General features: G+C 36.3%; 1 protein-coding gene across 4 annotated transcripts in view; it reads left to right on the forward strand.

Annotated features, from left to right (window-relative positions):
- Positions 1-22,538, forward strand: part of LOC145688520 (metal cation symporter ZIP14-like) — a 137,985-nt gene that overhangs the window by 28,515 nt on the left and 86,932 nt on the right. For all 4 annotated transcript variants that reach the window (XM_081762874.1, XM_081762873.1, XM_081762875.1 and 1 more), the window contains exon 3: positions 19,741-20,072. In XM_081762874.1, the coding sequence (XP_081619000.1) occupies positions 19,812-20,072 (261 nt within the window). In that variant the 5' untranslated portion in view covers positions 19,741-19,811. The remainder of the gene's footprint in view (positions 1-19,740; positions 20,073-22,538) is intronic.

The raw sequence follows: 22,538 nt of genomic DNA on the forward strand, positions 1-22,538 counted from the left end.
TTGCTAAGTCAAAGGCTTTTGTTAGATCTAAAAGTATTCCTATACACAATTATTTCCCTCCCAGCAGCTTTCTACAGGTTTCAATAAAATAAAAGAATACTCTTTCAATGGATTTACCTTTCAAGAAGCCATGTTGTGTGTTAGATAAATATTTATAAAGAAGTTCCATTACCTGGTTGAGCATTATTTTCTCCAGAATGTTACCTGTTATGTGTAGCAATGAAATCGATCTATAGTTCTCTTTTTATTCGTTTATCTTTTCAATGTAACGGTTTAATTTTTAACAATTTTTAGTTTATCAGGAAAAGTTTGTTTTGTGGGTAAAATATTCGACAAATAACATAGTGATTTGGTTAAGAATGTGTAACAACTTTTCATCAAAGTGTTAGATATTTCATCAGTCCCAGCCGAATTCGAAATTTTCGTTTATTGTGATTATGATTATTTCACTCTTACCAGTTTTAAAATATCGATCATATTTTTTAAAATTTTTAGTTCAATTAAGTTAGTTTTACTGGTTTCTTCGTTTTATATGAGTTTGTCCTACATTTGTCAAATATTTATTAAATGATGATGCATTGTGCCTCGTATTTGCCATATTTACGACCTCATAAATTACGCCTAGGATACTATGCTTTTGCATGTTGAGCTTTTCTTTAATTATTTTTCACATTGCCTGTGTGTTATTTTGTAACTGTACAATCTTCGTACCATTATAATTTTGTTTTTTTATTTTCAACATTTTTATAGCCATTTATGTGTTGCCAGTAAATGAATTAATTCATTCTAGTAGGGTAGCGCTTTCTTATCTTATGTAGTTATATATATTTAACAAGTTTGCTTGTAAGATTTGTGGTGTAATCCGTTATATCTTCTTTCTTGTTTGTTTTGATAAAATTATGTTTATTGAAAATATTATTTCAAAACGGTTCTATAGTATCGTGTATTATATACATCATTCACATTGGTTAGCTCATAAATATTATCCCACGTCTCCGAACTAAGCAAACAAAGTAGCAAATACTATTTGAACTAAAACGTCTTGTTATTGTGTGCGTTTCATTTGTTTTCGCTATAGTTTGAAGTGTTTGTTTAAAAATATTTTTTACCACTTAAGATTCATGATCTCAAAACCCTGTTTATAACTTCTGATTCATAATTCATGCTTAATAGATTTACCAAAGTCTGGTTAATGTTCGATACTGATTTTTAAAATTCTTGTTTGTAATTCGATTGAGGGAGTTAAATTGTTAAATTGTTTAGTGTAAAGATTCAAAACCTTCATTGAGATTATCAGTTCATTTACATTCAGATTATAGACCATAAAGATGCTCGAGTATTTTATCTATATTATTGATAAAAGTTTTAATATTACTGTCTGGCGTTTCTACATACACAAATAATACATGCTATTTTTAAAAAAAAACATATGTTATACTATGTTCGAACTCTTTTCTTCGTTGAATTTGTCAAATTTAATGCACGTTTTTTCCTTCCATTTCATTTTTAAGGTGACCTGGTACCCCTAGCAACCTTGAAAGTTGGTCCATTTAAAAAGCATAGCAAATTTTTTCACTATTTTCTTCTTTATTATTAAAGTTACAAACGTCAAAATTTGAACAGACCTAGAGGAGACACATATCTATGCCCTGCTTGTTTTAGATTTTGAAATAAACGCAGTAAAAAAGCTTCCACGTTTGACTTTAAAAACTTGGCAACGCAGCTGTAACCCTCCCACTCAAATTTTGAGCTGATGCCTGTTTTTGTTGAAATGTCTGTTGACTCCTGTGTGAACCTTTCTGTCCGCGTCTAGCGGTCGTCTTTCTATCTATCCTTCGGGTGGTGGTTGCTTGAAATGTGAATGTCGACGTATAATGACTTCGTGAGTGATAGCAGGATGGATAGCAGTACAAGTATCTATCGTGAAAAGACAACGGAAAGGAAGATATTCCTGCCTACCGAGGAAAAATATCGCACCGGCTTGCTTTCGGCTTCAGAAACATAAGAAAAAAAGAAAGAAGCGCTGTTGTGTTTCATATTTCCGTAGTCATTTCTTGCGTTTCTATGTAGCTTTATTTTTATACAGCATTTGAATGAAACGATAAATTGAACGGTTGTTAGATAGGTAGACAGATAGACGTAATATATATATATATATATAGATAGATAGATAGATAGATAGATAGATAGATAGGCATATAAATACAGAAAAAATATTTTCCAAAAATGATTACAAATTTAAAAAAATATAAATAACTAGAAAGATATATAGAACCTAACACATCAAACTGAAGTTCTTGAAAAGTATGTATACTCATGTCCAAAATTATTGTCGCATGTCTATAAATATGTTCTTGTAGGAATATAATTTGATAGCGAATTCACCAGGTATTTCTTCCAATGTTAGTATGTGTATAATCGGCAAAGACATGTGTGTGGCAAATTTCATGTCAAAAGAGGAGTAAATAAGAACAATAAAACGAAAATAAAACTTTCTTCTCCATTTAGCAAGATTTTGTTTTATTCATTCTAATTTTCGTATTTATAATTCTTTCCCTATGAAATTTACCACAAATATACATTTCCCGATTATACACATACTATCAGACAAGGAAGAGCAAAAGGTTTAGGATAGGGACATGGAACGTACGTACTATGTTACAGGGAGGAAAATTAGAAAATCTTAAAGAAGAAATGAAACAAAATAATTTAGATTTGGTAGGTGTTTGTGAAGTTAGATGGGAAGGTAATGGGGTATTGAACAGCGAAGGATATAGAATGTTTTACTCAGGTAATGAAAAGGGCGGTCATAATGGCGTAGGAATAATTCTTGGAAAGCGATTAAAGGAGAAGGTAGTGAAAGTTGAATTTATTGATGATAGAGTTATGATGTTGAGACTTAAAGGAAAAACGAAGGATCTAGTGGTGATACAGACATATGCACCGACGACTTCGCATGCAACTGAAGAAGTAGAGGAAAAATATGAGAAAATAGAAGAAATTATAGATAGGGAGAAGAAGGGTGCATGGGTAATTCTAATGGGAGATTTCAATGCAATTGTGAGGGAAAAACAGGAAGATAGTATCGCAGGCAAATATGGTTTAGGCGAAAGAAATGAAAGGGGAGAGGGACTGGCGAATTTCTGTAGACAGAATCCACTAGTAATTGGGAACACTTGGTTCAATCAGCACAAGTGAAGAAGATATACATGGAAATCACCAATAACGGCGGAAGATATCAGATAGACTATGTTATGATTCAGGACAGGTATCGGAATAGCTTAAAGAACGCGAAGACCCTTCCCGGGGCTGATATTTTCTCTGATCATAATCTTGTGCTGGCCAAAGTAGACATTCAACTGAAAAATGTAGGCAGAAGAAAAGTAGGTAACAAAGTGTTGAATACTGAAAAGTTGAAAAACGAGGAAATAAGAAATCTTTTCATTAAAAAATTCGAAGAAACATGTTCAAACGAGGAAAGAATAGGTGCAGGTAGTAACGCACGGTGGGAACATATTAAACGTTGCTTACAGCAGGCTGCAGAAGAAGCGAACACAGAACTAAGAAACCATGGGTTACAGAGCAGATGTTGCAGAAAATGAGGGAGAGGAAGATGTGGAAACATGTTGTTACAGAAGAGGGCAGAAAGATGTACAGAAAGTTAAATAATGAATTACGAAGAGAAACAGACAGAGTGAGGGAAGAGTTTTACAAAAGAAAATGCGAGGACATAGAAGAATTAGAAAGAATTGGGAAATATGAGGAAATGTACAAGGAGGTGAAATCTAAGGGATTTCGGAGGAAACAAGGGGGTATTATGATGGCAGTAGAAAATAAGAGTGGGAAGGTAGTCAGCGAGAGAAATGAAATCATAGGAAGATGGAAAGAATACGTTGAAGACTTACATGAGAGTAGGGATAGACCGCCGTGTAGCCTAAATATTGAAGTAGAAAATGAAGTAGGCGAGGATGATAAAGGATTTAGTATTCTTAAGGATGAGTTTGAAAAGGCTATATCCGAGATTAGGAATGGAAAGGCAACCGGAATAGATAACATACCAATCGAATTCATTAAAAATATAGGAGACAAGGGAAAGAAAGAATTGTTCCGACTATGCAATGAAATATATGAAACAGGAGAATGGCCAAAAGACTTTCTGAAAACGATCATGATACCGATGGCTAAGAAATCAAACCCAAAGAGATGTGAGGATTATAGAACTATTAGTCTCATATCTCATGCAGCTAAAATTCTGCTCCGAATACTGAACAGAAGGTTATATGAAAGAACAAATAAAGAAGTTGAGGAGGAGCAGTTCTGGTTCAGAAGAGGCAAGGGGACAAGAGATGCAATTGGATTATTAAGGGCGATCGGTGAAAGATTTATAGAAAAAAGGAAAGAGGTGTATGTTATATTTATTGATCTAGAAAAGGCTTTTGACCGCGTGAATTGGGAATTGTTGTTGGGAGTTCTTACGAAGACAGGGCTGGAATGGAAAGATAGAAGACTCATAAGAAACTTATACATGAACCAACAAGTAAGTGTTAGGATAGGGGAAGAACTGACGGAAGAGAGTGCAATTGGAAGGGGAGTTCGACAAGGGTGCTGCCTCTCGCCAACACTATTTAATGTCTATCTAGAAGAGGTAGTGAAAAAGAGCCTATATGATGATGATGGCATTTCGGTAGGAGGTAGAATGATTAGACGCATAAGATTTGCAGACGATATGGCGCTTGTTGCAGAATCTGAAAAGAAAATCAATAAAATGTTAGAAAAAATGAGAAAGGGCTTTGAAGAATATGGGATGAAAATAAATGTTAGAAAGAGAAAAGCCATGGTGATTGGAACGAAGGGGTCTGTGTCAAATATAAAAGTAGGAGGGGAGAAAATAGAACAAGTGAATAGTTTTCGATATCTGGTTAATATTCTTAGTAATAACATGAAGTGCGAACGTGAAATAAAAGCAAGGATAGGAATGGCGAAAGAAGCCATTAGGAGGAAGAAAAGTCTGTTTTGTGGGACCTTGAGTAAAGAGTTGAGAAAAAGACTCATAAAATGCTTCGTGTGGAGTGTTGTACTGTATGGGGCGGAAACGTGGACATTATGTAAAGGTGATGAAAATCGACTGGAAGCCTTCGAAATGTGGGTGTGGAGAAGAATGGAAAGAATTAGTTGGGCCGAGCGGAAAACGAATGAGAGTGTGTTAGAAATGGTGGGTGAGAAAAGAACACTTTTAGATATTATTAGGAAGAGGAAGAGAAACTGGTTGGGGCATTGCCTAAGAAGAGATTGTATCATGAGGGACGTCCTAGAGGGTATGGTGGCGGGAAAGAGAGGGAGGGGGCGAAGGAAGTTACAATTAATGGATGATATAAAAACAGAAAGATCATACGCGAAGACGAAGAAGTTAGCGGAGGACCGTGGAGCATGGAAGCTTCTCAGCTGCGGCAAGTGACCTGCCAATAAAGGCAGAATACCTATGATGATGATGATCAGTATTAAAAGTACCCTGCAAAATCATTATCAAATTATATTCTTACAAGAAGACAGTTATAGATATGCGACAATCATTTTGGACATGAGTGTACATTTGTAAAGAAATAACCTCAAACAGTCGCAAACTTCAAGAGGTGTTGGTGCAGGTTGTAACCCCTTCCATTGAGTCTTTCATACACTGTTGAAATGGGAAGATTTTTGCTTTCATCTTCAATCAACAACAATCTTCTTGTGTGGAGAAGGTACTTACATATACGTACGACGATACATCACAATGTTTAGAAAATGTAACTGGGTAGAGAATATAGAATACACACCCAGGCAAAGGTCCCCATTTTCCCCTCAATGTTACCATTCTTCCTATTTACCGTTCTCCCCCCAAATTTCCCATTCTTTATTATGACAATTACTTATTTTAAAATGTTATTCATGCCAAGTTCTCCTTTAGACTAGTGTACATAAAAGCATCAGTGTGGTATAATTAAAATTCGATTGTTCCACTTTCAGTGACAAATTATGAACCCTCCTCTCTCTCTCTCTATATATATATATATATATATATAACATAGGCGCAACCTGTGCCCCAAAACCTGACTGTAGGTACCCCTGTAGAGAAGGCTAGGAAATGAAGTTTCTTTGTTTGAAATCTTCCCCAACCTCCTAAAACAACCCCTAACATCAACCAAAATTTCTATACACATAACCCTGGGCGTAACAAAATATATTGCTTTCTTTGCGTTTGTGTAAAATTATGTATCACTATTCTAAATGCTTCCCCTCTTGTGTTTAGAACATCTCACAAAATAAAATTCCCAGCGTACTTACTGATTAAACGGGAGACTCAGCTAAGATCCCCGATTGTAATATGTACACTCATGTCCAAAATGATTGTCGCATATCTATATCTTCTTGTAAGAATATAATTGGATAATGATTTTGCAGGGTACTTTTAATACTGATACTATGCGTATAATGCTACATACAATAAAATCAGTAAGGATTATGAAGATATAGATATATTTAATAGTTGTGAAAAGTTGTTCAAAAGAGTAATACTGCGTATTTTGTAAAAAATAAAAAATAAAAAAAAAATAAAAAAATAAATAAATCAAGGAAACTATTATTTTAACTCAATTTTGTACTAAATTATGTAATTATGTATAAATCAATTTTAATTGTATCAACTTTAAAATTATGTATTATATGTAGACACTGTAATTGGGCAGTAATGCCTGTTGTGTCGATAAATAAATAATCGGGAAATGTATATTTGTGGTAAATTTCATAGGAAAAGAATTATAAATATGAAAATTAGAATGAGTAAAACAAAATGTTGCTAAATGGACAAGAAAATTTTATTTTTATTTTTATTGTTCTTAGTTACTGCTCTTTTGACATGAAATTTGCCACATACATGTCTTTGCCGATTATACACATACTAACATTATAAGAAATACCTGGCGAATTCGTTATCAAATTATATTCCTACAACAACATATTTATAGACATGCGACAATAATTTTGGACATGAGTGTACATTTCCAGGGTTTTCCAGAGGGAGGTATTGCGTCGCACACTACACCATACATCTTTTAGGTGAGGACTGTTAGTTTTATGCAAAGAAGGAAGATTATAAACAAATACATCCCAGTGAAATTAACGAAAAACAGAGACAGACCATCGAGACTGATTTGGAATCTAAAGATGTGGGGCGGGGACATGTTTATACGGAGACGGACAGTGTCAGAGGAAGAAGTCTACATCAGTTCTACGAAACACGATACGAAGGGGATATTATTATTTATTAAACTCGATCAACGAATATTTCTGGCTACGCCTATGCCTTCAAACATAAATGGAAAACATTCTTGCGTATCTAATTTTATACTGTAGGGATGGTATCGAGACTCGTAGGCGGACTCTCAGGGAGAGCGAAGGGTCGTTCGCCACCTCCAATGGCACAAGCACTAGTGCTGCAAAAGTTGAAGTCTGTACATGAAACTAAAGTAATGCTAAGTAGGAGTGTTACAACTCACCGCTACCCCATCCCTCAGGAATCCGTCCCTGATCGATACTTACGCACTGTCGTCTTGAAAAAAAAAAAAAATGAAAAATGAAACGAAATATTTAAGTTTAACGTCCCACGACTATGCCGGTTAGGCTAAAGGAGACGGGGATGAGAAATGAATGAAATGGTGGAATGTGAGGAAACGGGAGAGCCCCGAGAAAACCCTCGAGCATGGTGTTTGTCCACCACAAAGTCCACACGGCGCGAGCTGGGATAGAACCAGGGACCCCAAGCACCGGAGGTGAACGCTCTACCACTGGGCCACCGCGCCCCCTCCATTGTCGTCTCGAGTCGAAAATATGTCATGTGGGAAAAAAAGGGTATGAAAAATGTCATCTTACAGCTTTTTGCGCCGATTTCCTTATAACTTGGGTGAGGCCCGTCCTAGTGTGCTAATTGACGAGGGGATGCCAGGGATTTCTCCTCTGAGAAATCTTTATCCTCCTACAGGAGAAAATTTTCATCCCAGACAGGGATAACTTTTCCCTTCTCTTACGTGTGTAATGGCTGGGTGCGTATATGAGTGAAATTCATACGCCCTGGGAAAAATATTCTTTTTTTTTTTTTTTTTTGTGCGAAATAAAGTAGTGGTAGTTATTTTGCAAAATAAAGTACTGAGGAATTTACTTACATAGTCATCAACAATCCCGCAACTACGGTGGGGGCTAGGGGACCTGGTCCCTTCCTAAAATTTTTTAACCCTTCAAACCACAATGCATCCGTATGATATTGATACGAAGAGACCTAGAATTTTTACGATTGCCCCCCTATCATATTTACCCCCCAAACTTCAGTGGCTGGTTGCGGGCCTGGTCAACAAGGTTTTCACAGAGCATTACACAATAAAAGTTTGCACAAGATATTTCACATGAATTTGATCGAGGGTGTACTTATGCACATGATACAATCCCACAGCGTTCAAGCGCCTTACGAAATTCATTTATTAGAAAAAAATCTAAAATTAGGAGATGGTAGTGTGAACATTACATGGGTCTATATTTTTTCCTTCTGTACTTCCAGGAAAGGGAAATGCAGACATTACACATAAGTATACGGTAATTTGTAAATTATTGTATTGTCACCGGCAGTGGCGGCGAAACCGGTTTTGTTTCCCCCCCCCCGCAGTAATTTAAAAGGAGCCCTATGTTAATCATGATTCCTAGTGTTTTCTATAACACCATTATTATGAACGTAGTATACTGGTTGATTTTACAAACTGAGCATATATGTTCTAGTTGAAAAAAAAAAAAAATTGGTGAGAACAGTGAATACACACAAAGCTGTGTTATTATTATTATTATGATTAATAATAATAATAATAAAATCAATAACTACATAGACATTAACACTGTGGTAGAAGAATTTAGATAAATATAGATAGACTAATTTGTACTTACGTTAACTCCGCGTAGTTTGTCTGAATCACCATTTGCGACACTCCTCTTGTACCACTATTAGATTGCACCAGCTTCATAAAACGTACCATAAGAAAATGAAAAGAATGTTTTGGTTCTCAATAAATAAAAAAAAAAAAGTGTTCACTACACTTCACGAGCTTCACTCAACACTTTCATAAGAGGATAAAGTGGTTCTCAGTAATTAAAAATGTTCACTACATTTCACAATCTTCACTTACACAAGAGGTTAATAACAAGTCTAGATACTTGTCTGTTCCCTATCAAATATCACGCATTATATACAGAAGTGAGTTTATTCAGAAAATCGTCGCTTTTTCAGGAGTAAGAACTGATCCACAATTACATCCAAGTTGATCCTTTTTGTTTGATCATGTTCAATACTCAAAATGGCCAGTGAACGTAATCTTTGTTGTACCATTGTGCTCCGTAAATAATTCTTGATCAGTTTTAGTTTTGAGAAACTTCTTTCTGCTGTAGCAGTTGTAACAGGGAGTGTGAGGTAAAGTTGTAAAGCTGTTGTCAAGTCCGGTAAACTACTTACAAGACAACTGTTTTCTTCAATTAGTAATATCGCTATGTCTCGAATTGTTTTCCTTTGAGCTATCTCCTCAGAAAATAAACAACGGAACGCTAACACTCGTTCTAAAAGGTTTCCTGAAATGTCATTCTTGTATTTGTCAACAAATGGAGAAGTTTAATCTGAAATTTCTTCATTGGTAAGTCCTTTCAAACACTTTGGTGTCAAAAATGAAAAGTGTTCAAGTATCCCACTCAAATCTCTGAATCTGCTTTTAATTTGACAAATCACAATGTCAAGTACAACGTTGAAAACAGATATTTGGAATGTATTCAACGGATCCGAAATAGGAAGTTCACTTGCCGCTTCATCAAAATTTTTTTTAACTTTTCGGGGACGCTTTCCCTCATATTAGAATCTACATGCCACGACCTGGCAAGTTCTTTAGCTTCATCCAGAAATCCCGAAAAATTATCTCGCAGGGAAGTGAGATTGGCAATTGCTCGGCTTTGTAATGTAAGCAATAAAATGAACTAAAAGTTGTGCAGTTGTTTTTTCAGTCATTGCTTGCCTTTCTGGACCTTTGGAGCTCCGCAATAGTACGTCGGTCAAACATTTCATTGCGGATTGATAGTTATTTCGTATGCTAAAAGATAATCATAGCGAGATGGCCATCTTGTTGGACACAACTTCTTTAATGTGATACAAAATTGACCGTCCTCAACTAATGTTTTGTTCAGCTCTTGCCACCGAGATAAGCTTTCACTGAAATATATATACACTTCTTGAAGAATATCGTAGAATTGTTTCACCTGATTAACATTTGACACAGAATCGTTAAGAACAAGGTTTAAATTATGAGCAGCACAATGCACAAATTCTGTATTAGGAACTTTCTTCTTTATTCTCGTTTGAAGACCACTATATTTACCACTCATATTCGCTGCGTCATCGTAACCTTGACCTCTGCACTTATTAATGTCTATTCCATTTTCCTCAAGAATTCCTAAAATTTTGTTTTGAAATGACTCACTAGTTTGTGATATTATTTCCCAAAATCCTAGAAAAGATTCCTTTATTTGAAGCTTCAGACCTTTAGGTGAATTATCAATCACAACATTGCGAGTGATAAGACTGAGTTGATCCTTTTTAGAAATATCTTGTGTGGTATCTACAATCAGGGAAAAGATCGGGGCCAAATTTATTTTATGTTGTTAACGCGTTCAGAACAGAATTTGACAGTAGTTCTATGATCTGATTCTGAATATCATGGTGTAAATACTTTCGTGTTTCCTTGTTTGTTTTATGCGATCTAAGTAACGAATCGTATCTTGAAAGCAAATCAATTATATTAAGAAAATTTCCACTTGCGGGATCAATTAATTGACTCTCCTCCCTATGGCCTCGAAAGGGCAACGCGCACGTAGCTAAAGTTCGCACATCAACAATACGTGTTAGTATCTCTCTCTATTTTAGCCGTTCTTCATTCATTTGATCTTCTGCCGTGCCATTTTTCTTCCATACAGTGTACGTAACACATGCTTGCAAATGAGATTTGCTTTTTTCGTGCACCTTAATTTTCTTCTTTCCAATCCCGAATAACACCATTTTGTCATGAATGCTCACTGCAAGATTCGTTGAAAAGCCAACGGGTTCACAATAAACATCATTTAAAATAAGTGAATAACACAACCAAAATCTTTCTACTTTTTGACCGCTTTTAGTTTTAATACAGTAATACTTTTCACTAAAGGATCTGTTTGTTTGCGGATCTCGTGGGAAGGGAGCTTTGGGTCGACACGGTGTAGATGCGAGAATAGCTCTTTTTGCCTCTGGTGTAAGCGCTTCTTGGTAAAGGCCTCTGTCACTAGGAAAGGGTTTGGAAACATTTGGAGGAAAAGGTTTGGAAGTATCTGAAACTGTAGCAGTGCATACACTAGAATCACATTCCCTGGCCTTTGCAGCACTATTATTGTGTTAAATGGAAAATCTTTCTGTTTCCTGTTGGGAACTAGCTTGGGCACTACTTGCACTAGGATCATATTCACTGGACTTTACAACGCCATTATTATTGTCGGAAATGGAAAAATCCTGTTTCTTGTTGGGAACTAGCTTGGGCACTACTTGCACTAGGATCACATTCACTGGCCTTTGCAATGTCATTATTATTGTCCGAAATTGAACAATCCCATGTTTCTCGTTGGGAAGTACCTTGAGCACTACTTACACTAGTATCACATGCACTGGCCCTTACAACACCATTATTATTATCCAAAATCGAATTATCCCTAGGTTTTCGTTGGGAACTAGCACTACTTCCTGCTTTTTCATTACCGTATGCGCCGAGGTTTTCGTTGCTGGCAAGAAAATTGTATCTATTTTCTTTAGACTTTTATTAGCACCTTCCTTTTCCTGTTGAATTTTGCGTTTCTTAGCCCCTCTTAAATATTACGCTTGTCAGACATTGTATGTGGAAAAATTCAATTCCTTTCACAAACAAAAGTAAAAGAACCCTGGGAAAATAACAATCGTCCACTTTTTGAAAGTATAAACACTGACCACTGCGGAATCTATCGACTTCACTCAAACACAACGCGTTTGAACGAAGAGAGGCGCTGCAGAAAAAAAGTCTCTTCGTGCAGGGTTTCCACGTAGGCCCGTACTCGACTGGTAGCGACAAGTGAGAGAGAGAGAAAAAATATAGAGAATGAGGTAAGTCTCTGCAGTAGATCCCCGCACTTGAACAATTATAACTTTCTTGACAGTACGGTATCAGATGTGCTCTTCTGACCCCATCTGAACCCTTGTCAGATTTCACGCATGATAATTCGATAAACTATCCATAGACGGTATCAAATATACACCGGAACAATGCACTGAATGTGAACGTAAAACAAAACAAGCTACAAGAAACTACTACCCATTTCCTCCCGACCAAAGTGAAAGTGTTCCGAGTGTCCGTGATCCTAGAATAAACTCCAGCAGTTCAATGACCTCGCAAATACATCCCTCAGCCACAAGTAACGGTTTGGCTAGTCAGCCCCCTGAGGAGAGAGAAGAGGATGAACGAAGATGACTTTTCCTAATCCGTATACGACCCCAGAAGAAAGACAAACAAATATTGCCAAAACAACATACATCATGATGCGTAACATCCTAGGTTGTCCCTCAGCCTCTTACGGGGGCCCCTTCAGCTCGGGGCCCCCCGCACCGCGGGGTCTGCGGGGCCGTTATCGCTGCCACTGGTCACCGGAGATATGTGCATGAAAAAAGTTCTATATAGTATAGAAGTGGCCATCTGTACAGGCAACAAAGAACGAAAGTGATTTTTTAGAAAGCAGGGCTCAGAAATTTTGTTCACATACCATTTCACTTGATCGTATTTCCCTCAAAAATTATTCATGTAAGTATCTTTCAATTATTTCTGAAGAGAGGGCTTTGACCTCGGTTTCAAAGGGTAGTTTTGTCCTAGATTGATTCCAACAATATTTTTTGTATGATCTTTCCCAAAGATCACAAACTGACATCTGTACTATGTTATTTTGCGGAAATGGTAAGCTGACAAGTGACAACTACCCTTCCAGGAATTCGCAGAATGAAAAGAAAGAAAAAAAGAGAGAGGGGGAGAAATGAGAAAAGAAGGTTTTGGTTGCACCGCTGTTTGAGTCACCTGATTGGAACAACTTGAGCGAGGCAGAGAACTAAACTTGTCGCTCAACTCGGGCGGAAAAGAAAAACTATACGGTCGCAGGGTGTACAGGTCTTACTGTTGCCATGTTTTCAAAGTTAAAGATGGAAGCTTTTTTACTGTTTTTTTTTTTTTTTTTTTTTTTTTCAAAATCTAAAACAAGTAGGGCATAAATATGGTTTGTTCAAATTTTGAGGTTTGTTCAAATTTTGAGGTTTGTTACTTTAATAATAAAGATGAAAATAGTGAAAAACTTTGCTATGCTTTTTAAATGGGCTAACTTTCAAGGTTGCAGGGGTATCAGATCACCTTAACAAACGTACATGATCCACCCCTTGAAAGATGTTTTCTACAGTACCTTGCTCTACATGTAAAATTTGAATTGCAATATACTCTGTCTCATCTTTTGTATGCCAGTGTTCTGTTATGCATATAATATCAACATCTCTGTAAGAATCATTTAAATGAATGTACTGCTGATTGAAATTATCTCTATTAAAACTCTGTGTATTTTGAGGAAAGAGTGTGATTATTATTGTTTTTATTAGTAGGAAGTGCATTAATGCATTTCTTTGGTGGTTGCTCTATATTTCCAAATATTGTCGTGTTTTTCGGTTATTAGTGTTTAAATTAAGTTTTAATTTGCTAGAATTCTGACCTTGTTTCTGATTTTTACCATGTACTTGCGCAATGTTGCATATAGTTTGCAATGTCTTACACGCTTTGATTATCATGTTAAACATTGTGTTTCGTTATTATTTAGAGATTTTTTTCACGTGTATTGTCTTTTGTTGTTTCATTAAGTTCTATTACTAAGACATATTGCTAATATTACTGTTAATTTGTCTTTGCATCATTATTACAATCTTTAGCTTTATGATTTAAGCTACGATTTGTCTTCTGTGCTAAATGGATCCTATCAACATGATTTAATCTTTTATCAAAATAGTCTTCATTTTTATCTATACTCATATGATCTACATTGCCTACATTGTTTTGAATATTGCTTAGATCATCAATTCCACATGAAAGTGGAGTTATATTGGAATTTTAAGTATCAGTTCCATTTGCTGCATTCATTTTCTGTAGCTTATTACACAGGTACTCTTTATCTGAACCATTCAATTGTAGCTCATGTTTCATGTGATAATTTGTAGGAATATTATAAATATTCAGTCCTTTTACATTCTGAAAATGCTTGTACGAGTTAATTATCTTACTATTAGTTTCGCTTACTGCTAAACTTACACAAGACAGACTATACAAATCATGACGAAGTGATTACAACTACATTTGTATGCATTAACTTCGGAAGTATTTCACGCAATGTTCTAATTACATTATTCGCTTCATTTCTTGTCACATCGTTAGTACCACTTATGACTCTCATTGTATCCTTGTATGTCATTTCTTTTCCACTTGTAATATAGGAGGAGGCTACTACCTCATACAGTTTATCGTTTGGTTTCACGAAACCAGTTACATTTTTGTCTTTTCATTTAATCGTGATACTACATCGCGACCATGACTATCAGCCACAATAATAGTTTTACCAGACATATGATTTTAACTTCAAATTGTTCTTCTGTGTTCTTTTATACCAGAGTAAAGTATTCCTTTGAATTTTGCACAGGAATGTGTTTAATTTTGTAAGAACTGAATGCTTAAGTAATCCACTCAGCTCATCAGCACTTAGTACACTAAATCTGTTTTGTGTACTTATTTGGTAAGCAAGGTTCTGTTCAGAGGCAAATGGATAAACTTCACAATACACTCTCCAGCTACACATTGATGAGGAGGACCGCTTTAAAATGACACATTAGGGTAGGAGGGTACGGTAGACAAAAGTAAGGTAGATATAAGTAGAGTTGGATAGGGTCCGGTTAAATTAGGAAAGTTTGGACACACTTTGTTAAAATTAATCGAGTGTGATTTCTCGTGTCTACATGAAGTTCTAACTGGAGCGGGCATTGTAAAGTTCACCCTAACAGATTTATTAACTTTTTTCTTTGCTCTAAATATTGTCCATTTATTGTTTATTTTTTCCACAACCGTACAACATCCTTGTTAAGTACAAACTCTTTTTCATATAAACTACCTTATCCTTAATTTTGGGACGAAGACTTGATAGTAGACAAAGAAGTATTTCTAATATTATCTATGTTTTTGCATTTTCTGACAGTGTTACTCCAAGAAGGTTCATATTGTTTAGCATACACTGTTGATTTCACACTATTATAATCATCGTTTAATAAAGTGCACATGTCCTCCCTTAATATCTTCACAATACACACTCCAGCTTCTCGTCGATAAGTAGGACCGCGTTAAAAGGGCATTGTTGGGTAGGGTACGGTAGGGATAAGTAGGGTAGGATAGGATCCGGTGTAGTTTATCCAAACACAGGGAATCGGTGCGCGGTAAAGATGGCAGGCGGAAGAAATGGCAGGAAAGGGAAACAATATGTAAACATGTAACATATACACGTAAAAAAACATTTTCATGGGACATTTAGCCGGCTGTCCTTTCTGAAGTACCTGTTTGGTTTATTGCAATGGCACCTCGATCATTTACTCAGTTATATGTAATAAGGGTCCCAATAGGAGAAATAGCTATAACAGTTGCTTATGCATTGCTTCAGCTGTTGTACGTGAGTTTGAAGTTAGCAGTGTACAGCGCAGTTCAAAATAAGCTTGGACATGATGTTCCTATACAAGGATGTTTCTTCCATCTACGACAAAGTATTTATCGTAAAATTCAAGAATAGGATTTGTTAGGACTTTTAAGATGAAGATATAGAGTTTTCTATGTTCTGCAACCAAATTGATTCACTAGACTTTCTTCTATGTAAAGATGCGTTGCAGGGCATGGGATACTTAAAACAGATAGCTCCTCCGGAACCAGAAGATTCATTATTTTGATTCAATATATGTATCCAGTTTATGCAGGAGATTAGGAGGGAAAGAAACCATGCGAGTAAGACGCATTCCAACACAGTTTCCTCGCCAAAATTGGCATGCACATCAGCCTACTCTTGGAGAGAACCCACGCACACATAATATATGCAAGGGTTGGAACAATAAGTTTTCCTGACTTACTGGGAGATTTTAAACATGACAGAGTACAAGGTGGTTATTGTTGTTGTATGTACGAGTAATTTATGAGGCTATGGTACGACGAAGCTAACTGTGGATTTGCATTATACGAAATTAGACAAAACAAATTTATATGATAATGTAGTTATTGTTGCAGCTAAGTTCTGTTCTGTATATAGTATTGCGAATTTGACTACATGATTTGCATTATAAAAATAATAAGATATGTGGTTACTGTTGTTTCACTTAAATTATGTCCTGTATACAGTAAACATCGATCCAGGATTAATAGAAAGTACCAAAATATTCGTTCGACAAGGTGTGTAGTAAAGTCAATTTGTTTCTCGAATATTCCAGTATTAATGATTTGTTTACAAGGCTAGAAATTCTTCAACTAATACATGCAGGAGGTAAGTTTGAGTAATACAGTATATTTGAAAACTTTTTCTTATCTGTATATGTTATGTGTTTACATATTGTTTTCCTCCCTGCCATTTTTACAGTGATTCCAGGGAATCACCTACACCTCTATGTTGATAGTCTTTTTTTTTTCTTTCATCTATACACAAAACTCACCTCCAAATTTGAGGTTGATTTTCATTGCTCATATCCTGCATTTACCATAATCAATGTATTTCTTACAGATTGAACACTGAACTCCATTTCTTTACCAGCTTTTGTTTGAAAAATTTGTACCAGCTTTATCTACATTGACCACTACACTTTCACTTGTCTTTTTTATTGTTTCATGCCCACAGAAAGTAGTAAAATAAATAAGTTATTAATAAGCTGCATATTGATGCCGAAAATGCTATAATAAAAATTATAAATTGCGATACAAATTTAAATTTGTTTCGAAAATTGCTACAGGAAAGATAAAAGCTGTTATACATACAAAAATAATGAAAGCTACTTACAGATTACTGGTTCATTTGCAGTTTTAACATTCCGTTTCAACACTGGAACTATCAGACATTAACGTGGGATTCGAACTGCATGAGGCTCAGTGGTAGAGCGCTCACCTCTGGAGCGTGGGGTTTCTGGGTCAATGCCGGCTCGTGCCGTGTGAATTTTTTGGTGAACAAAGACAGTGTGAGGGTTTTTCTGGGTCATCCCGTTTCCTCGCACTTCTTTCATTCTACCATTTCATTCAGTATCATCATCACCTTCTCCCTTAGCCTCGGTGCATAATCGTATGTTAAACTAGAAATTTCATTTTCGAACCACATACGCTTCAGTAGGGAATCGAAAGTTATTGATTATCGTTACCAATGTTGGAAGCATTGGAGTCTTAGCAGTCTACAAACATTGCAGGGAGTGAATTTATGTGACACTAGCGGCGAGACTAACTGATCCATGAATGTTTGAGGTATGACATCCCACTTTCGCTGTGTAGACGGCATAGCTGGGCAATAGTCGTTGCCAGAGCTTGTGTGACGGTCAGGCGCCATCGTACCGTTCCTCACAATGTTAGAAGATCTTAGGTCGAAAGGATCTAGTAGGCGAGGGTAAAAGGCGTATACCGAATAGAGCTTGTTGGTTTGACCTGTCAGTACGGAAATGCTTGCTATGCTGCTGGAAGATGAGGCCTCGCAAAGTATCAGATAAATTCGGAGAACATGTGTGTACCTCATGAAAGTATGAACATTCCCCGCTCTTCTAGTGGGTAGCGCGCGCGACATGGGTGCATGTGGTACAGAATTCGATTCCCGGTGGAAGAGCATTGAACGCGTTACAGTGGCTCTGACTCCACGTTAAACTATAGGTCCACGTCTCTAATGATCTCGGTGCTGAGAAGAAACACTAAACTTCTATGAACAAACAAATATAATGAATTTACGACGTAGTGGTCACACTCCTCTGAAAGAAGACCAGAGGTGAGCAGAATGTGTATCCATTTGTCTTATAACAGTGTGCCAGATGTTGATTCTTACGGCAAGTACGAACACGCGCTGGATTTTTCCGCTGCATGTCTACGGTCACATCATCAGTGTGTTCTAGACAGGAATGACCCTCATCCTTGAACACAACCGCCCACTATTAGGCTCACCCAGGTCCGTATTTAGGTAAGTGCTATTATGTGCTCGAGCACAGGGCGGCAGAATTTTGGATTTTTTAAAGATCCACAATAAAGTAGTATTTAAAACTAGCAACCTGCAAAGTTCCACGCAAGCGCAAGAAAATATATTAATGTGTTTAATTCGCTCTAATTACAGTAGTTACTCATTAGCTAACTTATATGATTATTGTTTTAAAAGTAATCCTTTTCCATTCTCACCCGAAGGGGTGAGAATGAACTTGAACATCATAAAAACCGATACCGTTAAACTTAGTGACCTCGAAAACTATAAATTCAACACTAATATCTGTCGTTTTCGATTACTTTTAAAATCTCGCCCCTTCTCCCCTGGATTGTGGAGTATGACCTTGAAATTGAATTGGATTAAAACTGTCATTATTCATCTCAGCGACCCCAAAAACTGTGAATTCAACTCTAATATTGGTCATTTTCGGGGGCGGCAAATTAGTTGGAGCACAGGGGTGCACAATATATAAATACGGGCCTGGGCTCACCACTGCAGTTTCTTGCAACACTACCGAAAGCCTCACAGTGTCAGGGGTAATTGTGTGAAAGGAATGCTGGGACATATATTTGCCTCTAACAATGGGAGGCTTTGATTCCACGGGCGGTTGCATTCCTGTCAGTTAGGGTGTTACGAACAATCCTTACTTCGAAGTGTCCCGGGTGCGGTGCGGGAGCAAACGAGACTTGTTTGCTGCGGGAATCATCTGCCTGTCATCATGTACACCACTGCTAATTTCTCGACATGCCACGACGGTTATAAACGCCAGTTCTGAGGAGCGATTTCTGCATCTCGCAGCCCACTGTACGATCACACTCGAAGGCGCAATGTGTGTTTGCTGTGTTGGCATTGCAGATACAGTTTGTGATCAACACACAACGCATTCGCACACACAACTAATCTCGTCGTGTTTTCCAAAAACCTTTAAATTTCAGTCAGTATGCATTCTACACACACACTGCGTTTAACCTATCCTCTGCAGTTACCAATATACTGGGACTTCTAAACCAAGATAATCATGATTTTTACAGACTGCTATTCTTTCTATTTTGCGATTTTCATCCGAACCAGACAATATATACGGAGAGTTGTTATATGCGTTTTCACTAGTTTGTTAACAAGAAATGAATGAGAAGCCTTAACAGATTTAAAAAGTAAATTTTTCTTCTTTTACCCTCCCAAAATATGGTGATATAATGTATGAAATTTGTGGGAATTTGTTTTAGGAAATGATTTATTCTTTTTCTTTTTAAAAATTAGTTTCACGGAATAATGTTTGGGTGCAATACATTAAAATGTTTTTTTTTTTCTTTATTTTAAATAACATTCTGCACTCTATTTTTAATTGATTAATATGATTTTTCTTGTATTTTGCAGGTTGTAGCGAGTGTTTTACCAGTTAAAAGCTACAGATTGTTGTGTGTTGTTGACAGTGAACCTGGAATAAAATGTCGCTTAGTGTGCCTACGCTGTTTGTCATCTTGTTTTCCCAGTTACTGTTTTGCTCAACTAACACTTTGGATGAGACTAATTATTTAATTAGTAAATATTCGGACTCTGTTGGTTATTTGACTGTTGACCAGTTGCAGTTACTGCTTGATGTGATAAAAAATTGCAACAGAAATGCAAGTAACATTAACTATGAGAATGAAAAGGCTGATTATCATGATAGTAGTCTGGCGAAGGTTGAAAATAAAATGTATAAGCAGGTAAGATATTTTTGTAACACTGATTTTGTTTTGTTTGTGTTGAAATCTATTTTTGTATAATTTTTTATAAGTTCCAAATGATGATACAATTGAGAAATTACATGGAGAGGGAGAACGTGAATTTTAGATTCTTAAGTTTTTCATATTGGCAGATTTCGTTACCTGTGGAGGTGAGTGATGTTATAATGCCACTGGTTCACTCTTTCAATACATTTTCCTTAGTAAGTGTGCTCCAGAAGATAATTTCCTCGAAAGATAGTTGAAACGAAGTTGGCCACCTTGATACGAAGTTGGCATATACAGTAGACTATCGAGTATCCGGCCTAGTTTTCTTTTATTTTAATTAAATGAGGAAGGCTAGGCGTTTCATTGGAAACATTGTCAAGGCATTGGAACTGGGCGTCTGCTACAATCCTCCTACATGTTGTGTGCAAAATACAAGTTGCAACAAGAAAAGAGCAGCGTTCTGCTCCTTGTTCATTGTTTCGTCAGTGTGTAACGGACCTCAATACAGTATGCTTGCCGCTGTTCTTGATTATAACTGTACAGTACTATAGTACTGTATTAGTAAATTGTTCTTGGGGTGTGCCTAATGTTCATAAAGAAATGAGTTCATAGAACTCCGGCCTGCCCTTCCGCCACATTAGGGCGAATACTCGGAGTTTACTGTATATTCGCATTCGAGAAAGATGAATTAATGGATTCGATTTTTTAAAAAATGTTTCTCATTAGTTTTAGTATACCCCTTTTAACATTATAAACATTATTTGGGTATCCAAAGTAGTCCTGAAAAGCTACAATCATGCCAAATTTAATCATTGTAGCCCTGCAGGAAGTACACAATAATTTTAGGGTGTAGAAGCTGCCATATATACTGTGAATAAAATGGGGAAGATTTTTGGGTTCCCCATAAAACCACTTTACAGGTAGAAATTTTTATTTTTGTGATTTACTTAGGTAACGTTAACGAAAACGTATAAGCGTCCGAATTTCAAGTTTTCATTCCAATTCCAAGTACCTAAAACATGAGATTATAGGTCCAAAAAAAAAAAAAAAAAAAAAAAAAAAGGCCTATTTAAATAACATTGGAAAGTTCCTCATCCTCTTTAAGACTCCCTAAAAATTAAAAATATTCACTTTTGCCAATTTTCCTGTAGGTTAGTTTCGGACAGCTAAAATCATGCCAAATTTTAACTTTCCGTGTCAACAAGAAGTACCCCTTTATTTAATGTCAGTTCATGTAGTTTTATATATAGTTAGGATGTATATTTACCATTATATAATAATAATAAAAAGAATATAACAAAAGAATAAGGTAGAATTTATTCATATTATATTTGTTTTGTTGTTTATCCAAGTATTTTTTTTTTATCGTATTACCAAGGAGTACTGAGAGTAATGAAGAAAAGAAAAAAAAAAAAGAGTAAGTCGAGTTCATCAATTGTAGCATTCCACTGAACAACGCTGTATGATACATTTCAGTAAATTCGACAGAAATAGAGAAAACCTGTAGAATGTTGCTTCTTCCGCTCAGAGACCAGTTTGCCAGCATGTGAGTGCCATCTCTTGGGCAATGGAGAAACGACCCTTTCAGTATATCTCAGCACTTGATTCACTTATTCCTATACAGCACTTGATTCCATTGGTAACTCAGCACATTCCAAAAAGTGACATACAGCGCTCTTCGCTGGAATACTTCAATTTATGCGAACAAAATAAACCATCGCAACGAATTGAAGTGAAGTGACGGCAGAATCTTCTTTCACGTGAGTGCAAGCAGTAGTTTCAAAATGGTTGAAAGTGATGTTACGTTTCGACAACGTGCTGTGATTAAATTCCTTGTTTATAGGTAGAATTACTGCTGCTGAAATTCGCAATAGATTACTGCGTGCATATGGAAATGTGTGTACGCTGCTAGCGGTGTTAAAGAATGAGTAAAACATTTTGAAAGATGGAAAACATGCATCGATCAGCCTCGGAGCGGTCCCGCAAGAACTGCCTCCACAGAATGCAACATGGAAATAGTTGACAACATGGTTAAAAAAGATAGATAGTTCACTGTTAATACAATTACATCAATATGTGCTATGGAATACGGTGCAGTGGAAGTAACAATTAGAAGGTTACGCTGTTGAGTGTGTGTTGTCTCTGACTCTCACATTTATTGATAGCTGATAACAAAATGCAACGAAAACACACACACACACGAAGTACTCCAGAAAGATGATTTCAACGGAAAGACAATTTTAAAAAAATAAATAAATAAAAGAATTGTGATCGGTATTGAAAGATTGTTCCATCATTATGAACCAGAATCAAACCGGCGGAGCATGAAATGATACTTTTTTGCTTCGTCGGCAAACAAGAATGCAAAGACAATGCTGTCTTCTGGAAAAATTATAGGCATCGTCTTCTGGTATACAGAGGGGTACATTCTTATTTAGTTTCTTAAACTTGGGGTCATGT

The sequence above is a fragment of the Thermobia domestica genome, chromosome 6, assembly GCF_964235325.1.
Source record: "Thermobia domestica chromosome 6, izTheDome1.hap1.1, whole genome shotgun sequence".
Taxonomy (NCBI): domain Eukaryota; kingdom Metazoa; phylum Arthropoda; class Insecta; order Zygentoma; family Lepismatidae; genus Thermobia; species Thermobia domestica.